At 45.0% G+C, this 18,013-nt stretch overlaps 1 protein-coding gene across 4 annotated transcripts in view; it reads right to left on the minus strand.

The window, feature by feature from the left end:
* SUSD4 (sushi domain containing 4) overlaps nt 1–18,013 on the minus strand; it is a 193,374-nt gene that overhangs the window by 39,748 nt on the left and 135,613 nt on the right. For all 4 annotated transcript variants that reach the window (XM_086927955.1, XM_086927956.1, XM_086927953.1 and 1 more), the window contains one exon: nt 5,742–5,933. In XM_086927955.1, the coding sequence (XP_086784081.1) occupies nt 5,742–5,933 (192 nt within the window). The remainder of the gene's footprint in view (nt 1–5,741; nt 5,934–18,013) is intronic.

An 18,013-nucleotide genomic window follows, 5' to 3' on the forward strand; every position in this document is an offset into this window, starting at 1 on the left:
AGGAAAACACCTCCCAATCCACTGAGCATGTATGAAAGGCAAAAGGATGGTATTGCAATCCCATACAAGACCTATGAAACAAGACCAGCGGGTCTAGGGAGTCCCACCATAACATAAGCATGAGATAACTGAAGTATAAAAACCGGTGTGGAAAGGGAGGACCACTCTCACACTAGAGGTCACTCACCAATGGAAATGAGTAGTACGGTAACACCAAGACCAGACCTAGAAAGCAACACCTAGATATCTGCAGAGTCATACCATTACGTGAGACAGAGGTGTGCAAACCCAGTACTGAAAAAAACGGGTAAAACTTTAACCTCAGAGGTCGTTCGCAGAATGGGGAGAATGGGTTTTCCTCGTTTGCGATCAGCAACATCAAGTTGCCGATCGCGAGTGTGGAAAATAAACCTCCCGATGAGATTCTCAAAGCGCGGAGATCAGGTTTCTCATTGCTAGCGGTCGCGTATGCTCGCGACCGCTCACAATGAGAAACTACCAGTCCGCGTTAACAAAACTGCTGCTCAAGTACACATCTACTCGAGCAGAAGAAAACGACCGCGTGCACTGTGTAAGATGCCGTTTGCAATGATTGCACAGTGCTGGATGCTTGTCCGCACTGTACAATCAGTGCGAACAGCATTATCCCTACTGCACTACGCAGTTCACGTAGCCTGCTTAGCTATGCATAGCGTGACTACGCAAACTACGCCCAGTGTTACTCCATACACACACACAGACACACGGAACTGGAACTCGCTCAGAGTACCAGGTGATTTAACAGTGTAAAAGGGAATCGCACCTTCATGGAATAGTGCTGCGACTTGGCTGAAAGACAACATCATCTGTTAGAAGCATCCCAATAGGCACGTACTCCCCTAGAGGAATAGACATGAAAGAGAACACTTGACAAACAAGCTCATACAGGACCAGAAGGTCAAGATGAAGAAAATAAAGAGATCTCTTGAAGCTTCCAACGGGAATTCCAGGCGGAAAAATCGGCCACAAGATAGAAGAGGAAAAGGAAATCTGATTGTAAGGCCAACAAGGGCACAACAATATACACATATAATGTGTATACACATCTGTCCAAGGATGAACAGATCATAGGTTCATAGAATGGTCTCTCAACTGTAGTAAGCCATAGAGGATAACATAGCATAATAGAGAGGGAACAAATGTCTCTAAGGAGACAGACCATATCCAAACCCCAGCCAGAAGACGTGACATAACCCAGCATTAGTGCGAGCAACACCAAATCCCACAAAGATGGATGCATCCTTTATCCCAGAGGAGAAGAGTGGTCAACCGAAGGGATAAGAATGCCTTGCTGTCATAAAAGAAAGGCCTCCAGAAAAACTATGCCACAATTTGCAATGATCGAATGTCAAGTCTCTGCATTATAGGATGCAGAAGAAAAAACTCCAAAGGAGTGCAAACCAAAATTTGTACTCTCACATGTAAGGGATACACATGGTTGAGGTAAGAGGTTGCCAAAAAGAAACTGTAAACCAAGAAACCGAGGTTCCAATGTAATAATAAAGGTGTGGAGTAACAGAATCCTAGACCCATAGTAAATGAAAAGAAGAAAGGGCAAGAAGCCCAAGTGATCAAAGTCACATGAAAAAGAATTAAATCTCAAGAGAGGGTTCCCACACCAGGGGAATCAAAAATACCACATACAGGTAGGAAAACCCCCCATGTAGGGTCTCCAGAAGACAATAAATCACCAACACCAAAAGATCTGAATGAAAAGAGGGGTCTGCCAAGGTAGTAACATGCTATCTGGTGTATATAACATAACAACAGTGATGTGAAACCAATTACAAAAAGAGGGAACCCTTTATACAGGGACATCCCCTACCAATTTTAGAACAAAAGAAAGAGAAGGGAACAGGCTAAAGGTTTGAACCTCCATAAGGATTGTCCCTGAACCTACATAAGGCAGCATTTGCATGGGCACCAAACAAGTGAACACCATCAAATGGCATGTCAAGTAAAACTGGCTGGACAGCCTCTGAATATCCAGAAGTTCAAAGCCATGTAGATCGGCGTAAAGCTACAGCAATAAGCAACCTGGCTGCCTGGTGTCCGTCCAAAATCAACTGATTCAGTTTGTCCCGATTAGCCAATGGAAATAATGGCAATAGCTGCACCCAGGAATCCCATAAGACATGGGAAAAGTGTCAGAGGATGCTAATGGTGTTAGTGGAGCATAACGCCTCACTGGTGGAAGAGAAGATATGTTTTCCACAAGAGTCTTGCTAACGGGTCTCCTTGTCAATCGGAGAATGAGGGAGGTTACCCAAATCATGGGAAGCTGTAGCAGCATGAACCACGAAACTGTGGTGTGTTGGCTGACGAATAAGGCAAGCGTGGTCATTGGAGGCAAGGTGACGCTTGTGGGCAATAGTACCGTCCACAGGCATACCTGTGTCAGGTTTAGTCCATGTCCCTAGTCAAATATCATAAAGTGCCTCACAAACAGGGAAGCACCGGTTCAATGCCTGACTGCCTAGGAAGAAGAACCTCAATAGGAGGGTCTGTAGACTTCTCTACCATAGGTAGAGTCAAATGTAAGGTAACAGCCACCCTTTTCAACACATCCACCAAGGAAGAACTAGCCTCCGAGGCAAGACCAGGAGGAGAAAGAAGAGTAGAAGCAGGAGATAAATCTAACCTGCTTGTTTCACCCAACTCAGCAATCCAGATATTCAAAATAGGAGGACCCTTAAGCACTGGTTGCTCTAAAGAATCTATTTCCTCATGTCCTTCCACCAACTGTTCCTCTGAGTTACCCACAGAACTACAAACTATCGGTTCCATAAACGATATTGATTGACACCAAAACGGAGCTGTACCGTTATCGGAATGAGATGGTGGAAGTGCGTCGGTCGGTGCAGACAACGATGCAGGCACAAGGATGCGAGGGGATGTCTAATTCGCAAGACCCCCAACAGTGCCGTGCATCAACTCCGCCGGAGGAACCACCGACTTCGTTTCGGAGTCGGTCGGCACCACAGATGTAGAATCCAAAGGGCTGTGCACGGGCATCACTGTGCCGAGGGCAAATCCGCTGGCGAGGTTGCAGTTCCTTCACCTATGACCTCCCTGGGGCCAGCAGGTGCTCCAGAGGAAGGTGAGGGTCCAAATCAAAGAACATAGTAATGCTCTTGCATCAGGGCCCAAGTCGCCATGGCTCTTGGAAAAGTGGAGAGGCGTGGGAGTGACTTCTGTGCAAAGGCCTCAGCACGGGGTCATGAGGAGTCTCCGGAGACTGCATCACGAATCGAAAGACTTCGATCTTCTGTGATGACTCTTACTCTGAGATGTAGCCGGGGACTGGGACCCATGTCGTCGACCACGGAAACAAGAGCGACGCTCACGGGAACAACTTCTGTACTGGCTAACTGCAGACCAGGAAGTCGACCGACGCCTCGAGGAAGTGGGAGCCCAGGACAGCCATGCCGTCAGGAGCTTCATTCGTCACTCCTGCAGTGTCTTCGGCTTCCACCGCTGTCAGGCATAACACTCCTTGGCGTTGTGGTGCTTGTTTAAGCACCACATGCAAATAAAATGTGGATCCGTACCCGACATTTGTCGAGCACAGGACCCACAGGATTGAAACCCAGAGTGCATAAGAACAGGCACACTGTTTCAGACGAATAAATCGTCATGGCAGGCCCAAAAACGGCCAGATACGCTACTCCGGATGCGTGTACAGCACGGAAAAAGAAAAAACTGACATCAGCGCGTCTTATATGGCTCCACTGACGTCCCATCCGGAGTCGCCGTCATCACTGGGTTTCATCATTAATTGGCAAAATGTACTATACTTCCTGCTTTTGGTGGAAGTGTTTTTCAGTGGCAACTTTTCTGGTTTTGACAGATTCAAAAAGCTCGTAAATGCATTTTGCTAAACGTGTGTGATATTTACTGCACACCGCAAGAACTAATGCTTGTGCATATAATCAATAATACAATTTTTACACCTGCAGTAAATATCATTGCGGTTTTTCAGTTTAAAATTGAGCAGATCAGCCCAGAAATGCTATACTACTACTACATAACTCATAATCGGGGTGTAGGTCTCCATTTTGTGAAAGGAACAAATGTATTGCCTTCTACCTAGTAATAGCGTGGGCCAAAGTTAAATTGGTATATCTTGCTTACAAACACTATTATTAGAAGTATTGATTAATGTACCATGTAATACTGTACACAATAGACCTAATTAATAAACTGCATTTTGTAGTACGTAAATTAGTACTACAATAGTACAAACCATGTACTACAAATGCAATTCATGAACCTACAGCCAGAGATCCCTTATTATGTGGGTATATGTTTCAGCAGTAAATGTGGGAGGGACAGGAGTAGTGTTTGCAAAATGGGGAATAATTACTACAAAGTGGAATGGTTTAGAAATTGTTTAAAGAGGGGTTAAAGAGGGACATACCAATAAAAACTATACACCCACAAAATAGTAAGACAATTACAATTCACAAAATACACCTCTAAGGTACTACAGCCCTAAACCTTTGCAACAGGCTCAAAAGTACTTCGGTCCAGCCTTGAAGTAAGTCAAGCACCACACATGGCCAATCATTGGTACTTAAACACACTCCCATTGAAAACAATGGAGGCAGGGAAGTTAAATACCACTCACAGGAATGAATGTAAAATGTATTAAATTAATTTGATACCTAAATGGGTGATAGAAAATTGTAAAAATATTGATTCTTGGATTTTTTTTAACTGTAAAAATAAACCTAATTAAAAACACAATGAAACTTTTAAACTTTATTTAAAAGATAAAAAAGTAATGCATTAACGAGATAACGAAATACAAATGGGTTAGTTAGGGTGGGTAATCTTTTAAACTATTGTTTAAAAGTGAAAAGTTACTAGCAGTAACATTACAAATTCTGTTGAGGGGGGTGGAGACAAGTTTAAAACTGGATGTAAATCTCCACTTAAAAACAGTGAATCGCAAAAAAGTGAATAGTGTATGTGTAAGTAAGTATGCATGTGAGTACATATACATGTGCACATCTACCTTTATAAATCAGCTCCAATGTGTTAAAAAACGTATGGTCAGGTAAATCCAAGTGTAACTTTCCAAACTCTGAACAACTGTGTGAAGGGAGGAATTGTGCTAACCATCCCAATTAAAAATGTTATTTGTGTGAAAGCCTGTGTATAGTGTACGGTGTAACAGAAAAAAAATCATAACAAGGTTTCAATAAACTGCTTCAAACTATCTGCAGGTTTGACTGAATGACATCCATTCGCTTCTGAAGAGTTTTGTGAAGATCTATGAATTGGGACAACATTTAAAGGGAAATTCCCAAAAGAGTTTAATCCAATGTTTTTATAGATGTGGGACTACAATGCCTTACCTAACACATGTCTAATAATTCTAATGGCTAATAAGAATGTTGCTTTGGCCCTAAATGTCTCGGAATTATGTACCCCACCACCTTTGTGTTAATCACTGAAGAGGACTATCCCTAAATATAAACAGAGGGATCTCTAAAGGGGACCAAAAGCAGCATTAACTTCTGTTCTGCCAACCCCTGAGTAAGATAGATGGATGTGCCACAAACCTGCAAGAGCTAAGAACAATGCACTAACACAGCAAATTCTCCTTTGCACAATAATGTGTAATCAGAGACAAGGCAATTAGATCAAACATTTATATTACTTGTCTTTAAATCATTCTGTTGAAGATACCATACCTGTTTGAACACAGTGCACTTGGTAGGATGGAACCCATTCACCATTCCGGCAAGTAATGAAGCGGTAATCGTTGGTAAGCATGTAACCGTGATCACAATAGAATTCAACCACAGTGCCATGGTTGTAACTCTCACAAGGCTGTGGATGGCAAATATAATCTCCGTGATTCAGCATTGGAGGAAGTGGACAAACTTAGACAAAAACAAAAGACAAAAGAAAGTCTCAACAGCAGCAGCATGCTATATGTGAATGTTCAAAAGACTGCAACTAATGTTATCTCGAACTAAAACGTCATTTAGTGGATAATGCATCTTCAGAACACAGCCTCACCTCTGAGAATCATAAAATATTTATAGATCATAATTTTCCATTTCTGACCTGTTCTACAGCGGTGAATAAGGAATGAGAAGGAAAAGTAAATTATTTTTAATTACATTTCCTACTATTACATGGAAAAAAGGAAACATGGAAACAACTAGCGCAAGCCTCAAAGGTAAAAGACCTGTAGGCTACTGCTTCAAGGAGGTCAGTCCAATAATGCAGAGCAGTAGCACTTTTTTTTAAGTTCATTCTGACAAAAGGCTCAGATTAATGATCACACCTGTTTTCACAGATTCCTTCTACTACCTCTTACAGGGAGGTGGGAGGATTATTTAGGAATTCGTGGTTGGAAATGTTGGACGACTAAGATTACAATATGTAACTTTTTTTCCCCCTCCATCCAGCAAGTCAAATCCTCAACACAGGGAGGTGAGAAAGCCAGGAAAAAATTAACCTCAGAGTACACAGGCAAGATTAGAATAATCACAATTATATAGGCTCCACTTAAAAATCACATAGACACACACCTCTGTAGCTGCTCACAATCAGAATTCAGAAGTGTCCGGCTAGCGTATGGCTCAGTCTAGGGTGGGTAAATTACATATTTTAACTCATGGCAACAGCAATGTAACTATGATATTGTGGCTCCTAAATGGCACTCATCAAGTGAAATTGGGCCCATTTCTCTCCAGTTCTGTCTCAGTCACCCATGGAGTCCGGCTAAGCCCAGCTCGGTCATCAATGCTGTTCTGTGTTTCCATTATCATTCCCAGCAAGATCCTTTACTCCTATGACTTGGAATATTATGTGTACACTGATGATGCCCAGTTACACATACAACTTGACAACAGCTCTGGCATCTCTTTGAATGCCTCACACTCCTTACCTCGGCTTCCTCAACAGATACAGAAACACATTGGCTGTGGTTGAACAGTGAGAAATCTGAAATACTGCTAACTGGATCCGTCTCTCAACACATCTTCCTTTCCCCTGGTCTCAGTCCTTGAGTACCCACCCCAGCCAGTAGAAAAAGCTGGCACTCTGGTTGTGCTGTTTGACAGCAGCCCCATACTCCTCTTGTAAATGGTTTAAAGCTGCTTTCTTACCCGCAATGGTGCTATCACACATTGACTACCGTAAGAGTCCCAGCACTGGCCTCCCTAATAAATATGCATCTAAACTTCGATTGACCCACAGTCAAGTTGTCCATCTCCTTTTTGGCCTGAATTGCAACAAATCAAAGCAGCAATTTCCCTTTGGACTGTTTTGAAGCACACTACCTGTAACTCATACCACATCCATGCCAATCACACTACTTTCACCAGAGAGTTTCACAAGATCTCCAAAGCTAATATATCAATATTTTATTCAACGAATTCCATTAAAAAAAGACCATAAAAATGCATTAAAAAGTAAGTCAAATATTGCACCATAAGTAGACTACCAAAGTTGAAAATCACATACACAAATTTATACATTAAGGGCCAGATGTATCAAAGGGTTTGGCCCATTCTGTGTCTATGGGGAAATTTGTTGATACATATGGCCCATGGATTCAAAACGGGAGAATGTGATAGACATTAAAATGTTGTAATTTGAGGCACTATCCAACAAAAATTCCATGATCAAAACATCATAACGCACAGTTCTTTTTTTGACCAAGTCCAAGAAGAAGGAGAAAAATACGATTCCACTAATCTGTAATTGTGGGACAGGATAGTCTCCAGGTATTCGAATCTCCTTGCTGCAACCACTCTTCTTGAAATTAAAACCAGTTGCCTGCTGCCGGGACTAAACAGTCTCCGGTTAGATTTCCTTTTAACAAACATAAGCAGAAATCTGAATCTTATTTTTCTCCTGCACCACTAATCTACAGGCTCATTGAGAGTCCTTTTTTAATAAAACTACGGGACATGCGTTAGAAAAGGCCTGTGGTCCATTAACCTTGAGGGGCCAGATCCCAAAAGAACTGATTATAACTATGTCAACTATTTTGATAACGTTTTGGGAAATATCAAGTATTTGTGCATGAAGAAGGTGGTTGGAACAGTATAAACCACCGAAATGGTTCACGCTGCTACAACAAAAGCGCTAAATCTAATTGATCTTGGTCAAAAAAAGAACTGTACATAACAATGTTTTGATCATGGAATTTGTCAGATTAGTGCCTCAAATAACTAAATTTCAATGTCTATCACATGTTCCCGTATTGAATCTATATGTATGAATTTTTGTATGTGATTTTCCACATTGGTAGTCCATTTATGGTACAATATTTTACTTGTTTTTATTGCATTTTTATGGTCTTTTTAATGGGAATTCAGGCCTCCCATTGCAGTTTTTTTAAACTGCTATTTCGACCTGGCAAAATAAATCACTTGGGGAGAGAATTGTGCGTAACGGACAGAGCTGCCGACTTTTGAACCAGGGAATTAGGTTCGAGTCTTGGCATTGGCTCAACATCCTGTGATTTTGGACAAATAACCTCATCTCCCAGTCCCTAATTTTTTTTTTTTTTAAAACAAAAAGAAAACAAATAAAAATGAATGTGTCCTTGTGTAATGTAACTGGTGCTCATGTGACCTTGGATTGAGTTAGCTAAATAATAAAAAACTGCAAAAAGAAAAAAAACCTTTGCGAGGCATTAACCTTCCTTTTCAATATTAATACATATAAATCACCCATTGGATACCCCCTAGAGGCTCACAGGCCAGGGGGCACTGTATTTAAAAAGTAGAACATGTGGGTTTAAGTTTTACATGTCCTGGGAATGAAAAACTCCTAAAGTCGTTTTTCACTATTGCAAGAGCGAGCTCTCCCATAAGATAACATTGGATTACCATATTATATTTAATAACTTAACCGGTTCGATAATGATGACGGAACCGCTCCGTCATCAGCTGCGGGTGCACTGTGCTGATGACAGAGCGGTTCCGTCATGAACCGCTCTGAACGCCTGCGCGGCGCGAATTCCGCGCCTGCGCTGGACGTTCCATTGAGCGGGGCGGGCCATGTCGGAACCGCTCCGTCATGAGCACAGCTCAACCGAGGCTGGTGACGGAGCGGTTCCGTCACCAGCATGCGGCCGCCGCGCGGCCGCCCCGCCCCCTTAGCACTGCGGCGGAATAGCCGCCGCAGTGAAGGGGTTAAATTTGGGAGCAGATTGGAAAATTATGTTTACACTCAAATGATTTTTATTTTTTTTATTTTTTATTAGTTCTCGCTTTGCAAACACAAGAAAACAATCTGGGGCATAAACATGTCTCACATCGCAATTTTCTGCACTTAAAATCAGCAGTAAATATCACGCAGTCACAAATATACACTATTTCTATTTTCATAACTATCGACCTATAGCCAGTCTCCCCTTCCTGGCTAAGGTGGTAGAGAAAGCTATGAATTACCAACTATCAGAGTATATTGAAGAACATGCCTTGCTGGATAATACCCAGTGCGGGTTCCGCAAACATCACGGCACAGAAACAGCTTTAATCAAAGCCGCTGACGATATCAGAACCATCAAAGATCAGGGAGGTACGGGAGTACTTGTACTATTGGATTTATCCGCCGCCTTCGACACGGTCGATCATTCCATCTTGATCGACCGTGTCGGAAAGATGGGAATCCAGCAGCAAGACTCTTCTGATTTCTTTTTTGTCGGATAGGACCCAGGCAGTTACCATGGGCCCTTTCAAATCAAGTGAGATTTCTCTACCTTGTGGGGTGCCTCAAGGCTCATCCCTGAGTCCGACACTTTTTAATATCTATGTGTCGGACCTAGCTACTGTCATCAAGCAATACGGGATGGGCCTTACCTCTTACGCAGAAGACACCCAATTGGTCATCGCCATTAATAATGATGGAGAAAATGTGGCGAAACGTTTTCAGGAGGGTATGCTGGCTATTGGGGACTGGATGTTCGCCAGCTCCCTTAAATTAAACTCCCAAAAAATCGAGGTGGTAATTTTTGGGAACCTTTCCTCCTGCTGGTCTCCTGTGTGGTTGCCTTCATCCTTCGGAACCCCGCCATGTCCTGTCCCAAAGGTTAGGAATTTGGGAGTGGTATTTGATGATAATCTTAATTTTTCGGCTCATGCAAATCAAGTTGCAGCCACAGCTTTTCATAAGCTGAAACTCATCAAAAAAATCACGCCGTTTTTACCTGACGCTGCAGGTAAAACTCTGGTGAGTGCACTGGTATTATCATCACTCGATTATTGTAATGGATTATTTACTAGTGCACAAACCAGAGTCATCAATAAAATGCAATCTGTGCAGAATGAAGCAGCGAGACTGTTGACCAGAACCCCTAAATTCAAACCCATTTCTCAAACTCTTCGCAATCTTCACTGGTTGACTATCAAAAATCGAGTAAAATTCAAAGCAATGTGCCTGGTTTTTAAGACTCTTCAGAACTCAGGTCCACAGTTTCTTAGGAATCAGATAATTCCATACCATCCACTAAGACAATTGAGATCAGCCACCTTGTTTCATTTAAATGTTCCCCGTACGAGAACAGTCTCTTGGGGAGATAGACGGTTTACAGTTGCAGCATCCAGACTCTGGAATTCCCTTCCTCTGTCAATTCGGATGAGTCATACGCTGTTGTCATTCAGGAAGAACTTAAAGACTTGGCTGTTTAACCAATGACTTGGCCGATAACCTCACTAGGGAATCATGATTCAAATTTTTAGCGCCAAGACGCCCTCGGGCATATGTTCGCGCTCTATAAATTTTATAAATAAATAAATAAATAACGCCGGATACCCAACTTCTGTTTTGCCATTCTGAGGTATCAGCCCCCCTCCAAGTCAGAGTCACTATCTTCATGATCTGATGGAGGATCGCACATTTCCCCACTATATGTATTCCATGCACCCCATATTTTTCCCCACTTTTTGGGCACCCTCTGTTACTGTATACTGCCTTCTCAACTATCATGGCTGCGTCCATATCCATGGGTTGTAGGCCATACCAGCCGTGTAACTGAAAGCTAATGCAATAAAGGTCTTTAAAAATAAAAAAATAAAAATAAAAAAAATGGCTGCGTCCATATCTTTGTTCCAGTGTGCTAGGGTAGGCACCTCCGCGGCCCCCCATTTCTGCGCTATATTTCTTTTGGCCACCATCATGCCCAAGGTAACCCAGCTTTGTCCCAAATGCGTGAGGTCATTAGGCTCCCATATGTTTAAGAGGCAGCGACTGGGCTCAGGTAGCAGTGATACCTTTTCCACCTGTGAAATTGTTCTCAGCACCTGCGTCCAATAGTCCACTATCCTGGGACAATCCCAAATAGTATGGTAAAAGGTCCCCTCTTCCCCACAGCCTCTCAGGCAGTAGGGATGTGCAATCTTTCCTATCGCATGTAGGGTGTGTCTGGTGTCGTAGGAGCGGTGTAGAATACGTAATTGCACCAGTCGGAGTCGTGAAGGGATACCCACCTCCCTTGGGGACGCCAATGCTTCCTGCCACTTTGAGTCGTCTATGTCTGCAAGTTTGTGTACCCATTTATCCCTCAGTGGTCCAGTCGGGTCAGGGAGGTTATTTACAAGTTTACAGTAGGTTAGAGAGGTTGCCTTCTTTGGCATATAGTCTGTCAACAATCTATCTTCCATTGGGGATGCCTCTGGGACCTCAGAGCCGGTCGTCAATGCCCGCACCAGAACGTGTCGTATCCGTGTGTATCTGAACAATTCCGATGGGGCCAGTTCATACTGCTGTTGTAAGCTTTCAAAGGCAACGACTTCCCCCTTCTGCCACATGTCTCCGACCGTTGATATGCCAATGTCATCCCAACGGTCAAACCCTTTACTGTGTCTAAGGCTTCCTAACTGCTTCGTGTCCCATAACGTAGTAAGCCGGGTTATCACTCCCCGCCATACTGATCTCATCTGAGCTGCTTGACATAATTCCAGGGTATGTCGCAGTGGGCCAAACTTTATCTGCGCCAATTTTTTATCATACAGGGGAGTCAACATGTCCCTCACACCCAACTGCGCCCTATCTGCCTGTAATGCCGGGTCAGACTGTGGGAGATGTATCCATTGATTAACCACTTTTAGTTGTGCGGCCCAATAATAAAGTTTCACATCTGGAAGTGCTATCCCACCGTCATACCAAGTACGCACCAGCTTGGCCTGCGTAATATGTGCTGGCTTATTGCCCCACAGCAGACTGGAGACCTGCGCTGCGATAGCTTTGAAGTAGGAGGGTGTCACAAGATATGGTGTATTTTCCAGAATGTATAGGAACCGCGGTAGGGCCATCGTTTTAAAAAGAGCTGCCCTTCCCAACAAGGTCAGCGGCAGTGTTTCCCACTGATGTATGTCTCGTTTGAGATGCTCTAGTGGAGGTTGCAGATTCTTAGTATAGAATTCCCCAAGGTTTGTCATAATGTGGACTCCTAAATATTTAAACGTACTGTCCACTATTGTAAGTGGGCAATTGTCGGGGAGACGTGGTGGTGGGCCGTGCAACACTTACAAAAGGGACTTGGATCAGTTAAGGGTCTCAAATTAATTTTTATTTAAAATCCTCTTTAATGGTCCAGTTGGACTTCAAGTTCCAGTTCTGAAAATGCAACATTTAGAAAGTTGTCATTTTCTTGTCCTAACCATGTGTGCCTTCTGCCACTATCCACGGTCACATGACTTAGAACCGCTTAGCTGTTGGCTTTTGTGTATTTCTTCCAGACGGTGAGACAAAGGAGGGGCTAAGTATTGGCAGTATGGTTGGGCAGGAGTTGTTCCCTGCCCCACTTACATTTCAAAGGGCTGCCTCCAGCATACTCACAAAGGAACTTGACACCAGTCTTTTGTTGCCCTAGACTACTTGAAGCATTGGCAGGGGAAGGAGGGAACTTTCTAGAACCAGATGTGAGTGTATGATAGGGAATCGGTCTACTTCAAAGGCTGGCACCAGGTATAATTAATGAACCTCCTGAGCCACTCATCAGATCACTTCTGAACCTCTGGAAGACTGAGAAGAAGGACTCCTCTGCTGCTGGAAGGATTGCCCTGCTGCAAGGAGGGCTGTCCTGCAACTCTACTGTCTGAGGAAGGAAGACTGGACTAGCTCCTTGCACCCAGAATGATCAGTGTGACTCCAAGCGCTAGCTGACTAGCCTCCTGTGTGAGCTATAGAGGCATCAGAAGCTTGAGAGACCTGCCTTGCCTCTGCCAAGACCCAACTGGACATCACCTGCACCCTACTGCTGTCCTCTAAAGGAGTCAGTCCTGATACCCAAGAGGTGTCCCCAGATCCTGGACCCTTGGCTGGCATCAGTCTAACTGTGTACTCCATCAGAACTGATGCAGAGCTATGCAACCTGATGCAGTACCTCGCATCGCAAAACCTCGCAGCCCCCGTTCGGCGACCTCATCGGAATCGACACCGCACAATGCAATTCGGCGAAGCACCTCACAGATCCCGATTGGTGGTCCCATCGGAACGGACGCTGAACATTGCAAGACCGAGCCTCTAGCCCAAGTACAACCAGGTACACTGTCCAGAAGCACAAACTTTGTTCTGTACCCGGCCTGCGCTCAATCCTAGTCAGCCTGAACGTGTGACTTTGCCCAGGTCCGGTTCGACCAGATGACTACAGTTGGTGTTTTGCGCTTTTTGGCGCTACTTTTACTTAAGACTTTGAAACTGCATATCTCTACTTCTACTGTTTGAATTTCTATTGTTCTGGTGTCTTTTTTTTAATTAAAACTCAATATTTTTTTTAAACTGGTATGGAATTTTTCGAGTGTCGTGTTTCTCTTTATTAATGTTTTGAGTGATGCCTAAATACTTTACACATTACCTCTAAGTTAAGCGTGACTACTTTTGTTCCAAGCTACCAGAGGGTTAAGCTCAGGTTAATTTAGTGACTTTCTGTGGGTCACCCCGACGAGGATTGCGGTCATTGCTTGAGAAGGGTTCATTTCTATTCAGCCAATAACCCAAATAACCCAATTTCTCACACTTGTTCTTCTGAGAGACACATCAAACCGCAGATTCCTCACCTTAGAATAGATACCCACTCTATACCTTCCCAGAGATGGGTCTACGAAATGGCTCAGACCAAAATATCTTGGAGGACCAATGGGTGAAATACTCATCACGATGGACGCAACTGTACAAGCTGTAGTGCTTTTTGAAAGTATAGAGGGACGTCCACGTGGCAGCTTGACAGATGTCCAGAACAGGTGCTATGTGCGCTAAAGCAGTAATGGCTGCTTTGGCCTTGGTTGAGTGAGCCCATAAGCACCCAGGGGTTGCTTCTACGCCAGCGCGTAAGAGATCTTTATGCAGAGTACAGTCCATTGGGAGATGGCCCGCTTCTGCACAGCCTTGCTCTTCTTCTTCGCCTTGGTGAACCAGATAAAGAGCTGACCAGTCACCCAATAGTACTTGTTGCAATGAATATAGAATGACAGAGCTCTTTTAGAGGTGCAACAATGACGTTTCTCCTCCTCCTTGGACGGATGAGGTGGAGCATAGAAAGCAGGCAAAGTGATTATCTGGCCAATGTGAAAAAGAGTGGCAACTTTCAGAAGGAAAAAGGCACGCGTCCTAAGAACCAGCTTGTGTGGGAAAAGGGGGGTATGGAGGCTGGACCAACAGAGCCTGAAGTTCACAGACCCTCCTGGCCAGTGGGATGGCCTCCAGGAACTCATAAGAAAAGTAAGGACCAAATTGAGGTCCTTTGGAGCATCGCAAAAGGAGAAGGTAGGAACAAATGTTGCAAGTATTTCAAAAACTCAGTCACAACCACTGACTTAAAGAGGGAGGGTTGATATGACAGCAGCAAAAAGGCAGAAATGGCAGACAAATAACTTGTAATGGTGTCCAGAGCAAGGCCTTGCCGGGCCAAAGAAAGAACAAACAACAAAACCTCTGCAAGAGGTGCAGAACGGGGATCCACATGAGGTGAGAAACACCAGGTCACAAACTTATCCTAACAGCAGTCATAGACAGTTTTAGTAGAGGGGCGTCTGGATGCCAAAATGACACCACAAACTAAGTAGGGAAATCAAAAAACCTAACTGTTGCCGCTTAATCTCCATGCATGTGGGTGGAGTGTGCGCAGGTTCAGATGCAGGACCCTGCCCTATTGTTGCGACAGGAGAGCCTCCCAAAGAGGCAGCTTGACCGAAGTACAGATGCTCATGCTCAGGAGTTCTGGATAGTAGATCCTACATACCAAACACAGAGCATAAGGATGCCTTAGGCCTGGTCGTTCCTGATCTTCTTAAGAACTCCAGCAGGAGTGGTATCCGCGGAAAGGAATACTCGAATCCTGAGTCCCACTTGTGACGGAACGCGTCCCTGAGTGAGTGCCACTTAGGAAACTCCAGCTAACAGAAGAGCTGACATAATGCATTCTCGGCTGTGGTGAATAGATCTAACCCAGGTTTCTCCCAAGTCTCGGTGAAAACCTTGCACCACCTCTGGGTGTAGCTGCCATTCGTGATCCGCAAGGCATTGACCGCTGAGATTGTCCACCCTGGCGTTCACAGATCCCACCAGGTGTTATATGACCAGCACAATGTCTTAACATTCCAGCCACATTCAGAGGTACTGAGCCTCCTGGCATAGGGGCCATGACACTACATGTCTGTGTGGTATGTGAATACCTTGACTAGCCTTCCTTTGATGGAGGAAAGGAAGGATTTCAAGCGAATCGCTCTCAACTCCAACAAGTTGATATGGAGCAGAGACTCCGCCGGAGACCAGAGTCCTTTGGTCTCCGCCTCTCCCAGACGGCCGCCCCAGTCCAAGAGTGATGCATCTGTCACTACTGTGAACTCTGGTCGGGGAAGGGTCTGGCGCTTGCCAAATGCAATTTGTTAGCCACTACCGCAGATCTTTCACGGTTCCCTCTGATATCTGGACCAGGTCAGAGAGATTCCCAAGATGCTGCGTTCCCTGGGACTTCAGATCCACCTGCAGAGCCCGCTTATGCCAGTGGGCATGTTTGAGAAGCAGGATGCAGGAGGCTGTGAGACCCAGCAGCCTCAGAGTCAGTCTCATCGAAAACCAGGATAAAAGCGAAACATCTGAATCATAGCCTGAATATCCCAGGAACTGCACTGTGTCAAGAATAGCTCTGATGAAAGGGAATGTCTGAATGAGAGTCAGGTGTGACTTTGGCACGTTGATAGCGAACCCCAGCAAATGCAGGAGGTCTGCCGTAGTTTGGAGGTGGGCGATGGCTGCCTGGGGTGAATCCGCCTTCAACAGCCAGTCAGCGAGGTACGGGAAGACTGGGATCCCTGACCCCTGCAGATAGGCTGCAACTACTGCCATCACTTTAGTGAACACCAGGGGGGTCCTGGTCAGGCCAAAGGGGAGAACAGCAAACTGAAAATGCTTGTGGCCCATATTCAACTGCAGATAACACCTGTGGGCTGGTAAGGTGGGATATGAAAATATGTGTCCAGCACTACCATCCTGTCTGCAGGACACATGGCAGACAGGACCTGAGCCAACACGAGCATCTTGAATCTCACCTTTATTAGGAAGTAGTTAAGAGATTGGTGCTCCATTTCCCTTGGGCACCAGAAAGTAGTGGGAATCAACCATGCCAGACTCCTGATGCAGGCACCCTATCAGTGGCTCCCTTGGCCAAGAGAGCCTGCACTACCGTAAGAAGCAAGCATATATGGTCCTCCACCAGCAGTTCTTTGGATGTGGTAGGGGTGGAGGGGTTTCCAAAAATGGTAGGGCGTATCCCTTCTGAATGATTTGAAGCACCGACTTGTCACATGTTATATCCGATTCTAAGGGCAGGTGATGCATGAGTCTGCTGCCAACGGGATGGCTGTGCTGGATGGAGTGCACACTAAAGAGGTTTTGAAGCTCCAGTAGACTGGACTGGACAGCATGCTGGGGCTGGGTTCCATGTCCTTTCTGGGCTCCACAGCCCCTCCTCGAAAAGGTTGGGCAGGCTGTTGGACCGGGTAAGATTGGAAATGCAGGAACCCAAAAATACTCCTCCCACCTGCATGGTAGGGGCAAAATTGCGGTTGCGGACTGGTCCCAAGTCAAAGGCCAAGGAATCTGACAGAGCCATGCTCTTGCAAAAGCTGTAAAACACCACATCAGCATTATCACAAAATAGGAAGAAGCCACTGAAGGGCATGTTGATCAGTGATGATTGGACATCCTCCTAAACCCAGTGGACCTTAACCAGGCATGGCAATGCAGAACCACCAGAGAAGACGCAACTCTACCAAGGATTCTGTGGTGTACAGTATGCACCGGATGGTGAACTTAGCTGCATTCCTGCCGTCACTAGAGTTTGGTTGACGATGGCGCAGCCTTTCTCAACCAGAATGGTAAGTAGATGCACAACTGAATTCCACAATGCATGGAAATATCGGCCTAAGAGACATGCAGTGTTCAACTGCACGAAAAGGCTGGTGGAATTAAAAATGCACTTCCCAAAGATGTCCATCATCTTGGATTCCTTATTCGGTGGTATGGCAGGGAACGCACTTGATTTGACCATAGTTGTTGAAGCCTGCACCACCAGGCTCTCTGTAGAGGGGTGCCCACAGGAGAGGAAGTCTGGGTCTCCAGAGTCAGGACGATGCAGATGGGTAATTATTTGGTGTACAGAAGCCTCTGTACAACGCTTCCTCCAGGCCCCCAGGAGCATGTAGGTGAGGTCTTTGTTGGAGGGAAGCATAGGTTCAGATGAACCCGCCCCAGGTTGAAGCATTCCAGTCAAGATGTTAGTCTGAGCTTAGTCCACTGAGAAGTGCCTTGTGGGCTAGGCCTCTAGATGCAGAGTCCTTTAGTCACACTGTGCCAGACAGCGTCAAGGAGCGGTCGATGAGGAGCTAAGGTGTGAGGTCTGGGGTCGAGATGCGTCGCACAGCAGTGGAGTTAATGCCCGTTGATGAACAGCTGCGATGCAATGTCGGGTGTCGAGATGTGTTGCACAGCGGCAGAG

The sequence above is a fragment of the Lissotriton vulgaris genome, chromosome 6, assembly GCF_964263255.1.
Source record: "Lissotriton vulgaris chromosome 6, aLisVul1.2, whole genome shotgun sequence".
In the NCBI taxonomy this organism is placed as follows: Eukaryota; Metazoa; Chordata; class Amphibia; order Caudata; family Salamandridae; genus Lissotriton; species Lissotriton vulgaris.